The following is an 11,315-nucleotide window of genomic DNA, read 5'->3' as shown; positions in this document are numbered from 1 at the left end:
CATTCCCACCAGGAGTGAGGCAGAGTCCCTTTTTCTCTACAACCTCAACACCACCTGTAATTTCCTGGTGTGAGATGGTAGCTCAGTGTAGTTTTAATTTGCATTTCTTTAATGATATGTGAAGCAGAGCATTTCTTCATGTGTCTGTGGGCCATGTGTATCTCTTCTTTAGAAAACTGTTCGTCTACCCAATTTTTTAAAAAATACTTATTTATTTATTCCCTTTTGTTGCCCTTGTTGTTGTTATTGATGTTGTCATTGTTGGATAGGACAGAGAGAAATAGAGAGAGGAGGGGAAGACAGAGGGGGGGAAAGACAGACACCTGCAGACCTGCTTCACCACCTGTGAAGCGACTCCTCTGCAGGGTGGGGAGCTGGGGGCTCGAACCGGGATCCTTACTCCAGTCCTTGCGCTTTGTGCCATGTGTGCTTAACCCGCTGCACCATCACCTGACTCCCAATTATCAAAGTTTTCTATATGCAGTTGTTCTCATGTTGTGTGTAGGAGATCACACAAATGTACACCCTACTGGGTGAGCTATGTCCTGGCCCCAGTCCTTTGTCTTCAATTCTTTTTGTCTCCAATTTTTAAAGTTACTTTTTAAAAAAGAATGTATTTATTAATGAGAAAGATAGGAGGAGAGAGAGAGAGAAAGAACCAGACATCACTTGGGTACATGTGCTGCCGAGGATTGAACTCAGGACCTCCTGCTTGAGAGGCTACTGCTTTAGCCACTGCACAACCTCCCAGACCACAACTTTTTTGTTGTTGTTCTTATTGGATAGAAACAGATAAATTGGGAGTTGGGTGGTAGCGCAGTGGGTTAAGCGCAGGTAGCACCAAGTGCAAGGCCTGGCTTAAGGATCCCGGTTCGAGCCCCCGGCTCCCCACTTGCAGGGGAGTCACTTCATAAGCGGTGAAGCAGGTCTGCAGGTGTCTATCTTTCTCTCCCCCTCTCTGTCTTCCCCTCCTCTCTCCATTTCTCTCTGTCCTATCCAACAACAACGACATCAATAATGACTACAACAATAAAACATCAAGGGCAACAAAGGGAATAAATAAATATTAAAAAAAGATTTAAAAAAAAGAAAAAAGAAACAGATAAATTGAGAGGGAAAGGGGGAAATAGTGGGGAAGAGAGGCAGAGAAACACTTGTAGCTCAACTCCACAACTCAGGAAGCTTTCCCCCTGAAGATGGGGACAAGGGGCTCAAACCCATGTACTTGTGCACTTCACCAGGTACACCATCGCCTGGCCCTATCTTCAGTTCTTCAAGTTAAATATATATATTATTGGATAGAGACAAAGAGAAATTGAGAGGGATGACAGAGATAGAGAAGGGGAGAGAGACAGAGAGAGACACCTGCAGCCCTGCTTCACCAATCATGAAGCTTTCCCCTAATAAATGGGGACCAGGGGCTTGAACCTGGGACCTTGCACACTGCTCTGTGTGTGCTTAACCAGGTGCTCCACCGCCTGGCCCCATTTTATTTTTCTTTGCCTTTAGGGTTATTGCTGAGGCTTGGTGCCTGCACTATGAATGCATTGATCCTGTCGTCCATTTTTTCAGTTTTTTTGGATAGGACAGAGAGAAATCGAGAGAGGAGGGGAAGACAGAGAGGGGGAGAGAAAGACAGACACCTGCAGACCTGCTTCTTGGCTTGTGAAGTGACCTCGGCAGGTGGGGAGCTGGGAGCTCGCACTGCGATTCTTGTGCGGGTCCTTATGCTTTGCACTATGTGCACTTAACCCAGTGCCCCACTGCTGGCTCCCCAATTTTTTTTAGCAAAAACTATGGACACTGACTTCCCACACACCTAAGTTTACGTCCCCATGTCATCTGTGACTAGCTAATAATCACAAATTATTAATGACACTGAGATTGTTTATTATTATTATATATATATATATTTCTTTTTTAAGTTTTAATTTGTATCACCTTTATTTTTTTTATTGCATAGAAACAGCCAGAAATTGATAGGGAAGGTGGGGGATAGAGAGGAAGAGAGGCAGAGAGACACTTGCAGCACTGCTTCACCACCTGCAAAGCTTTCCCCCTGCAGGTGGGGACCGGGGACTCAAACCTGGGTCCTTGCACATTGTAACATGTGCGCTCAACCAGGTGCGCCACCACCCGGCCCCTGAGACTGTTTATTACCAATGGAATGAAGCCAATAATAGTAAGTATCCCATTCAATTGTTTTGAGAATGATCATGAGTCGTTCCTGAAGTAGCATTATGAATAAAGCAGTGGACTTCCAAGCATGAAGAGCCAAGTTCCGTCCCCAGCAGCACACGTGCCAAAATGATACTCCGGTACTCGTTCTTTTCTCTTTTTTCTCACTTAGTAATTCAATAAAACCGTTAAAAAAGAGAGAGAGAATAGTGAGTCAGGCGGTAGCGCAGCGGGTTAAGCGCACGCAGCGGGAAGCGCAAAGACCGGCGGGAGGATCCCGATTCGAGCCCCCGGCTCCCCACCTGCAGGGGAGTCGCTTCACAGGCGGTGAAGCAGGTCTGCAGGTGTCTGTCTTTCTCTCCCCCTTTCTGTCTTCCCCTCCTCTTCTCCATTTCTCTCTGTCCTAACAACGACGATATCAATAACAATAACAACAACAACAACAACAATAAAAAGGGCAACAAAAGGGAAAATAAATAAATAGTTAAAAAAGAATAACTACATGAAATAACACATTTAAAACATTTGCCACAGATTTTGTATAGTAAATATTATTCAATAACTGCAATTATAAATATCATATAATGCCAACTTATCGTGTGCATTTTTTAGAGTTTTTCAATTATTTCTCAAGGTTAGAGTCCAAGAAAATGCAATTAATTACTGAGTTAAAAAAGAGGGAGAGAGCATATAGTGTATTGCATAAAAATAAAAGACTCTGGGGTATGTGTGTGGGGGGGTTCAGGTTCTGAAAGAGGGGAGGACCTAGTGGGGGTTGACTTGTTATTTGGACAACTGGGAAATGTTATGCATGTACAAACTTCTGTATTTTACTGTCGACTGTAAATCATTAATCCCCCCCAGTAAAGAAACAAAAATAAATAAATAAGAAATAACAAAAAAGAGCATGGCTTACATGAACAATTTGTTGTCCAAATAGGTTATATAAGTGCACATTCCAGAAGCACCCTTTTGAGCACCAATAATTATTTGTTTATTTAGTCATTGATTTTTCCCTCCAGGTTTATCACTGGGGCTCAGAGCCTGCACTACGAATCCAGTGCTCCTGGTGGTCATTTTCCCCATTTTGTGGCCCTTGTTATTGTTATTGCTATTGTTGTTACTGCTGTCATTGTTGTTGGACAGGACAGAGAGAAATGGAGAGAGGAGGGGAAGACAGAAAGGCGAGAGAAAGACAGACACCTGCAGACCTGCTAGACTGCTTCTGAAGCAACCTCCCTGCAGGTGGGGAACTGGGGGCTCGAACCAGGATCCGAGTCGGTCCTTGCAGTTGGCACCATGTGCGCGTAACCCGCTGTGCTACTGCCCAGCCCCCGATAATTTTTATTTTATTGATTGATTTTTACATATTTATTTATTGGGGAATTAATGTTTTACATTCGACAGTAATTACAATAGTTTGTACATGCATAACGTTTTCCAGTTTTCCATATAACAATAGAACCCCCACTAGGTCCTCTGTCATCCTTTTCCAGGGTCTGTACTCTCCTCCCAACCAACCCCAGAGTCTCTTACTTTGGTGCAATACGCCAATTCCAGTTCAGGTTCTACTTGTGATTTTTATATATTTATTTTTAATGACAGAGTCACACAGAGAGAAAGATACACACAGAGCACTGCTCAGCTCTGGCTTCTCATATTGCTCAGGATTGAAGCCAGGACCTCAGGGACTCAGGAATGAAAGTCTTGCAGAATCATTATGCTGTCTCCAAAATCTTTACATTTATTTATTTATTTATCGCTGAGGCTCGGTGCCTGCACTATGAATCCACTGCTCCTGGAGGCTATTTTTCCTTTTTGTTGTCCTTGTTTATCATTATTGTTGTTATTATCATTGTTGTTATTGCTGTTGTTGTTGTTGGACAGGACAGAGAAATAGAGGAGGGGAAGACAGGGGTGGGGGGAGAGAAAGAGAGAGACACCTGCAGACCTGCTTCCCCGCCCGTGAAGCGACTCCCCTGCAGGTGGGGAGCTGGGGGCTCCACCGGGATCCTTACGCCGGTCCTTGGGCTTTGTGCCACCTGCGCTTAACCGGCAGCGCTACCGCCCCACCCCCAATTTTTTTTTAAAGATAATAATCAGGTCGCACTGATTGATCAGCCATACAGTGTCTTTATGAAAAGATAAACATTGTTAAAACGAAATCTACACTGGAGAAAAAATTCTGCCATTCGCTGAACTTGCTAATAAATCAGACTGTAGAATATTGTCAACTCTTATTTATTTATTTATTTATTTATTTATCTATTTTTTTCCAGAGCACTGCTCAGCTCTGGCTTATGGCGGTGTCGGGGACTGAACCTGGGATGTGGGAGCCTCAGGCATGAGAGTCAGTTCTTTTATTATTTTATTCAATTTTATTTTTTTCTTGCCATCAGGGTTATTGCTGGGGGAATACTTTGGGAAAAAAATTGTTATTACCATTAGGAAGTTTTATTTTTTAAGCAATAAGATACAAATGGAAAAAAGTATCTGCACTCTCTCAGGTTTTAAGGAGATTATTGGAATAAACAAGAAATCACTTTCTTTTTATTATTTCTTTTACTATCAGATAGAGACAGAAAAATTGGGGGGAGAATATGAGAGGGAAAGCACTGCTTCACCACTGGCAAACCTACAGGTGGGGACCAGGGAATTGAACCCGGGTCCTTGAGCACTGTAACATGGGCACTTAACCCAGTGCGCCACCACTTGCACTTTCTATCTGCCTCTATGGTGGCCAGATTGAATAAGGGAATATATTACAAAGAAAGACTCATTTTATTTTTAACCAGAGGAGACCAGAGCAGCTGCGGCTTCTTCTGGTGGCTCCGGGATTTGAACCTGGGTCCTTAGGATCCAAGGCCTGAGAGTGAGATGTACAATGTTGGTACTTCTCCCCAGCCCTGCTCGTGGTAACAGTTAGAAACTGGGGGTGCTTACTAAAGCTCCCCAGGGTGGGGGTGCTGTGGACAGGAGCCAAGCAGGGGAAATCGGGGGGGGGGGGGCAGTTATGGCTCTGGGGGTGGGACCAGGATCTTCCCGCTCTTCCAGGACTAGGTTTACAAAATGGGAGAGTTCTTAAGCTTTTCAGCTCTTCCTGGACTAGGGGTGCAATATGGGAGAGTCTTCAAGCCCTCCAGCTCTTCCAGAATTAGGGGCACAAAATGGTAGAGTCCTCAAGCTTTCCTGCTCTTCCAGAACTAGGGTTGCAAAATGGGAGATTCCTCCAGCTTTCCCGCCCTTCCAGGACTAGGGGTGCAAAATGGAGAGTCCTGAAGCCTCCCCGCCCTTCCAGGACTAGGGGTGCAAAGTAGGAATCCTTAAGCCTTCCGGCTTTTCCTAGCCTAGGGGTGCAAAACGGTAGAGTCCTCAAGCTTTCTCGCTCTTCCGGGACTGAGGGTGCAAAATGGGAGCGGCCTGAAGCTTTCCCGCCCTTCCGGGACTAGGGGTGCAAAATAGGACAATCCTTAAGCCTTCCGGCTCTTCCTGTACTAGGGGTGCACTATGGGAGATTCTTTAAGCTTTCCCCGCTCTCTGGGACTGGGGGGTGCAAAATAGGATAATCCTCAAGCCTTCCGGCTCTTCCGGGACTAGGGGTGCAAAGTGGGAGAACCGTCAAGCCTTCCGGCACTTCTGGGTCTAAGGTCGATACCCCCTTCCCAGGCGGGGTGAGGCTCCAGGAGTGTGGGGGAGGGGAAGGTGGGAGTCAGCCCGTGACCCGGACAGCACCGCGCATGCGCCCTCTTCCTGCCTGTACGTGGAAGACTCTGATTGGCTGGTGTATTGACCCCCGGGTTCGCTTTGGGGCGCCATAGGAAAGTGGACGCTGTCTTGCTTTTCTTTCTGCCTATCGCCTGGTTAATTGGATTTCTTGCAGCAGGCGCTGGTATGTTGGGGTGAGAGTAAGGAAGGCAGTGGTTGCTAGGCATGGATCATTCCCTGCACAGGCCTCGAGGTGTGTCTTTTACCCAGGAATCACGGTTGGAGGTGGAGGTGGGGGATGGGGAAGCCTGCGTGTTGCACGTGGCGAGCCAGTGCTCATGCGCAGGAGTCATTACACGGGAGCCAATGCGCATGTGCAGCGTGAGTGACTTTTGGGGGTGCGCCACAGTTGAGTGCAGAGCGGCGTTGGTCTCCGGCGGTGCGGGTCGTGTCTCAGTGTTCTCGGTTTTCTCCGGTGACTGGATTCAGGCGGGTAGGCCTCATCTTCGAGGTTTTAGGGGTGACTGAGCGAGGGGTAATCGGGCAAATGGGGCAACATTTTCTGGTTTTTTTGTTCTTTAGTCAAAAACCGTGTTCGTTACTTAATAATGATTAACAAGGTTGGAAGATGACGTGTGTAATCTTGTAGGGTTCCCACCACCAGAGTTGTGTGTCCCGCCCCATCCCTTCCGTTGGAAGCTTCCCTATTTTTTTTTTTCGTATCTTTTCTCTTTCCCTTTTCTTTGCTTTTTTTTTTTTTTTTTTAAACTTCTCGGGGATTAGGGGCCAAAATTCGGGTTTTTTTTGGGGGGAGGGTTATCAGGTGGGAGTCGCGGCTCCGCTGGACGTGGGCATTGGCGGATCGATCAGTCCATCTCCTCGGCCTGTTTCCTTCTTTCCCTAGTGGGGGAGGATGGTGGAGAAGGGGGGTTCCGGGCCGCATGGTGAGGTCGTCGCTCCCCTGGGCTTTCTGTGGAGGGAGGGAGGGTTTATGGCGGAGCTCTTTTCCCGCCTTGGCGTCGGCGCCATGATGAGCACTTCGGTGGGTGGGGCAATGGCGGACAGTGGGGTGTGTTGGGGGGGGGCGAGTGAATCAGACAAAGCCGGGACGAGGTGTGGGGTGTGATTGGAACTGTGGGGACTGTGGTGGCACCAGCCAGCACCCACAGAGAACACATTTAATCACTTCTTTATTTTTTTTTAAATTTTAACTATTTTTACTTATTATTGGATACAGACAGAAGTTGAGAGGAGGAGGAGATTGGGAGAGAGACACCTGCAGCCCTGCTTCACCATTCGTGAAGGTTTTTTTTCCCCCTGCAGGCAGGGAGTGGGGGCTTGCACACAGTAATGTGTGCGCTTAACTCAGATGTGCCACCGCCTGGCCCCATTTGTTATGGCTGTTCATATTATTTGCTTTTAATATTTCAACATTAAAATTTTGCAGGTGGCCAGATCTGGTGTGATTGGAAAGCATGTACAATTAAGTCACCTGGAAACTTTGAAGATATTTTCAACCCAAAAGAAACACATCAGATCAAATAACAATTAACTTTATTCTCTTTTCAGTGTGAAATATGAGTGACCAAGGCAAGAAGACTCCCAAGCCTTCAGGGGGAGATGATAAAGAAACCCCCCACCCATTTGGGCCTGTGGTTGTAAGTACTTTATGGGCATATTCTTTCCAATTAGTAGAGGATGAATTACTACATGTTCACGGAGTTGGGCCTTACTTGTGTATGATTTCACTGCTTCTGGGCCAGTCTGCATTGAGAGACACCACAGCATCAATGGTATTTGGTTGTGGTGCCAGGACTTGAACTTAAGCTGTGCTCAGGACAAGATACTTAACCCTGACTGGTGACTTGTCTCTCTGACCCCCAGAAATTTACTTTTGTGAAGATTAGTAATCTATCAGCTGGTTATAACTTCATAAAGTTCTTCCGTGCTGATGAGAAATATTGAAATGGTAGGATTACATTCTGAGGGATGCAATTATATACTTCTGGATTTCCTTTATGATCATTTTTCTTTTTGTGTGTCCACGCACTGGGACTTCATCTCTCTGGACTGACTTTTTAAGCGGGATAGAGAGAGGAAAGGATACCCCACACTGTTGAGTTTTGGCCAGTGCATTGAGGACCAGGCCCAAATCTGGGTTATGGGCATACAAAGCAGATAACACTATCCAAGTGAACTATTTTTCTGGCCCAACATCATGATTTTTTTTTTCTTGTGCCTATTAACACATTGTACATACCCGTCCCTACATGGATTAAAATAGCTCCCAAGATCCTTTTGGTTAATTTTTTTCTTGGAGTGGCCTATGTGAGAAAGGCATTTTAATTATTTTATTTTTTAAAATATTTATTCCCTTTTGTTGCCTTTGTTTTTTATTGTAGTTATTATTGTTGTATAGGACAGAGAGAAATGGAGAGAGGGGGAGAGAAAGACACCTGCAGACCTGCTTCACTGCTTGTGAAAGTGACTACTGCAGACGGGGAAGGGGGGGCGGGAATCGGGATCCTTACACAAGGTGTGTGCTTAACCTGCTGCACTACTGCCTGACTCCCAGCATTTTTATTAAGAATATCAAGTGGTTCCAGGGAAATTTCTTTACAATTATGATCAAATATATGCTATTTATATTTACATAATTGATAGGGATTAGTAACAATCCTTTCCATGTGTGCATATATTCCCATTGTCCAGCTATTTGCTGTGAAGAAATCTCAACCGAAAGTGCTACTGACCAAGACTCAGCTCATTAAACTTGGCCAAAAGAAGGAAAATGAAGGAGCAACTATGAATACTCTGGAGGGGAAAGGTAAGATGATACTGAGCTTTTTTTGTGTGTATTTGTATATGTGGTTCATGCATGGTGGCATAGCAGTTACAAGAGGAAAGGAAACACTGCCTGAAAAATTGTCTTAAAAGTGAGAAAGTATGGGTTGAAATTTAGGTCAGTTCCTTGCATGCTATAATAAATTCTCCATTTTATATCTAGTTCCTGGTGACACACTGCTGAGATAATGGTTCCTGTGACTCTTGCATCACATTTACTACCATATTAAGGCTTTTATTTAAAAATAGGGAATTAATATTTCCATAGATTTAAAAAAATATTCCCTTTTGTTGCCCTTGTTTAATTGTTGTAGTTGTAGTTGTTGTTGTTATTGCTATCGTTGGATAGGACAGAGAAGTGGAGGGAGAGGAGGGAAAGACCGGAGAGAAAGACAGACACCTGCAGACCTGCTTCACCACATGTGAAGCGACTCCCCTGCTTGGTGGAGAGAGCCGGGTGTTTGAACCAGGATCCTTAATGCCAGTCCTTGTGCTTTGCACCACCTGCGCTTAACCCATTGCACTACCGCCAACTCCCAGGGAATTAATATTACTGCATTTCTTACTCATGTCTTGTGCTTTACATCTTGAATTGATGATATTCTTTGTATTGTCCTGGAAGTTGAAGGGCCAAAGACTGGACGTGAACGTGGAGATGGCCTTGATGTCAAGGAGAAGAATCTGTCTCATCTGGAACCTCTGAAAATGCCCGAAGCAGGTATGTTAATAAACACACAGACGTACACACATACATTATGCTTATTTTTGCTTTAATGCAGTACTGGGGAATGAACCCAGAACCTTGCACATGCATGATATCATTAAACTACTTTCCCAGTCCAATTTTCATTACACTTTATAGAATTTTTCAAGTTAAAGCTTTGAGACAATATCTTTAAGTACTCGATTTTTATGTTACTTGGTTGAATTTTTATTAAAAACATACACAACCTGTACTTTCTACTTAAAACTACCTTTGAATAAATTTACTGTGTTTAATCTGTCCTGAACTTGAACAGTCTTTTTATTTGTAAAGTAGAAAGTGGGATAAATATATCATGTAAATGTCTCTGAAAGTCTTCCAAGTTTCTACGGAGGTTAAGCTAAAAGGTCACTAGGGTTTTGGTTTTACTTCATTTTGTAAAGTTAAAACTTTGTCCTTTGAATGCTTCTAGTATCTAAATAAAATTCTAAATGCTTTCAACAATTATGTTTACCTTGTAGGTGACAAGAAGGAAAAGGAGTAAATGAAGACTGAAGCTATACATACCACTCCTGTATTAAATATTCAGCTTATACATGCTGCTGTTGTATTAAATATCTGACTACAAAAATTCAATAAAGATTTACAGCTGTGTGCAAAAAATTTTCATGCATATTTTGTTGAATTAGTTTTTGGTGGTACTGAAAAATGTTTTTAACAACACTAGAGCTACTATAGACATTTTTAATAAAAAAAACTTACTAATAGAACTAGAGCAGAATTCTGGCATATGTGATGCCAAGCTCTTAACGAAGGGCCTTATGTTTGAGAACCTAATACTTTTATCTACGGCACCACTTCACCACCTGCTGTATAGACATTTTTGTATTTTTTTTATGTAGAAACCTTGGTAAGTTGGCTTACTGCAATTTTGTTCTTTTCAGTTTTTGATACAATCTTAGAATAGCAATTTTAATTGTAATTTGAAGCCTATCTTTTTTCCCCCATCTGTGGGGCTTCACTGTGAGAAAACATTTCTAGATTGAGAGGCAGATTGAGGGAAGGAACCACTGCATTGAAGGTTCAGTGTGGTGGGGGCTGGGTTTGAACCTGAGTTGTGCACATTGGCAAAGGAACACACTAGGCAAGTGAGCTATTTTATTAACTTGCTTTTTTTTTTCTCTTTAAACCAGAGCACTGCATCTAGCTTATGATTGGTGGGGATGTTTGAAACTCAGATTTCTGGAGCTCAGGCATGAGTCCATTTGCATAACCACATTATGCTATCTACTCCTGCCCCCTATCTTTTTTTTTTTTTTTTTAACACCAAAGCACTGCGAAGCTCTGGCTTATGGTGATGCAGGGGATTGAACCTGGGACTTGGGAGCCTCAGGCATGGAGTCTGTGAAACCATTATGCTATCTACCCCTGCCTCCCCTATCTTTTTTCTTAATGTGGTGCCAGATACCAAATCTAGGGTCTTGTGTATGTGAAGTACATGCCCTAAACAATTGCACCAATCCAATTTTTATTTAGTTTTTTTTGTCATTGTTGGGGTCTAACTGCTCTGAGAAGAGTTTTTCAGATAAAGATTCCACTGCATTTCCTCCAGTGTGGTGGGGGTTGGGCAAGGACCTGGGTTGTGCATAGGACAGAGTAGGCACACTAAATGAACTATTTTGTGGCCCTACATTTGAGATTTTTGTGTAAAGAGACCAAAGCATGGTGGAGGCAAAAATGTTTGATCCGTACTCTCAGTGGAGGAGAAGTAATGGGAGGAAGAGGATAAGAGGGCTCTGAACTCCAGCTCCATCAGGACCCTTAGAGTGAAGAGGAAAAAGGGAGGGGCATTTGGGTATAGTAATAGGGTCATGAGTGGCTTTTG

General features: G+C 43.9%; 1 protein-coding gene across 2 annotated transcripts; it reads left to right on the top strand.

Annotated features, from left to right (window-relative positions):
* Nucleotides 1–6,004: 6,004 nt before the first annotated feature.
* On the top strand, nucleotides 6,005–10,103 carry LOC132535819 (P antigen family member 3-like). Of its 2 annotated transcripts, none has more exons than XM_060183160.1 (5): nucleotides 6,005–6,067; nucleotides 7,453–7,541; nucleotides 8,596–8,710; nucleotides 9,350–9,445; nucleotides 9,952–10,103. In XM_060183160.1, exons 2-5 carry the CDS (start codon nucleotides 7,461–7,463, stop codon nucleotides 9,972–9,974), a joined length of 315 nt encoding a protein of 104 aa, XP_060039143.1. In that variant the 5' UTR covers nucleotides 6,005–6,067; nucleotides 7,453–7,460; the 3' UTR covers nucleotides 9,975–10,103. The 2 variants fall into 2 exon arrangements, with proteins under 2 accessions (XP_060039143.1, XP_060039142.1); XM_060183159.1 differs by lacking the exon at nucleotides 6,005–6,067 and adding an exon at nucleotides 6,279–6,376.
* Nucleotides 10,104–11,315: the final 1,212 nt, after the last annotated feature.

This window comes from Erinaceus europaeus, chromosome X, assembly GCF_950295315.1.
Source record: "Erinaceus europaeus chromosome X, mEriEur2.1, whole genome shotgun sequence".
NCBI lineage: Eukaryota > Metazoa > Chordata > Mammalia > Eulipotyphla > Erinaceidae > Erinaceus > Erinaceus europaeus.
Note: the sequence above shows the minus strand (reverse complement) of the source record. Positions and strands in the feature narration are given on the sequence as shown.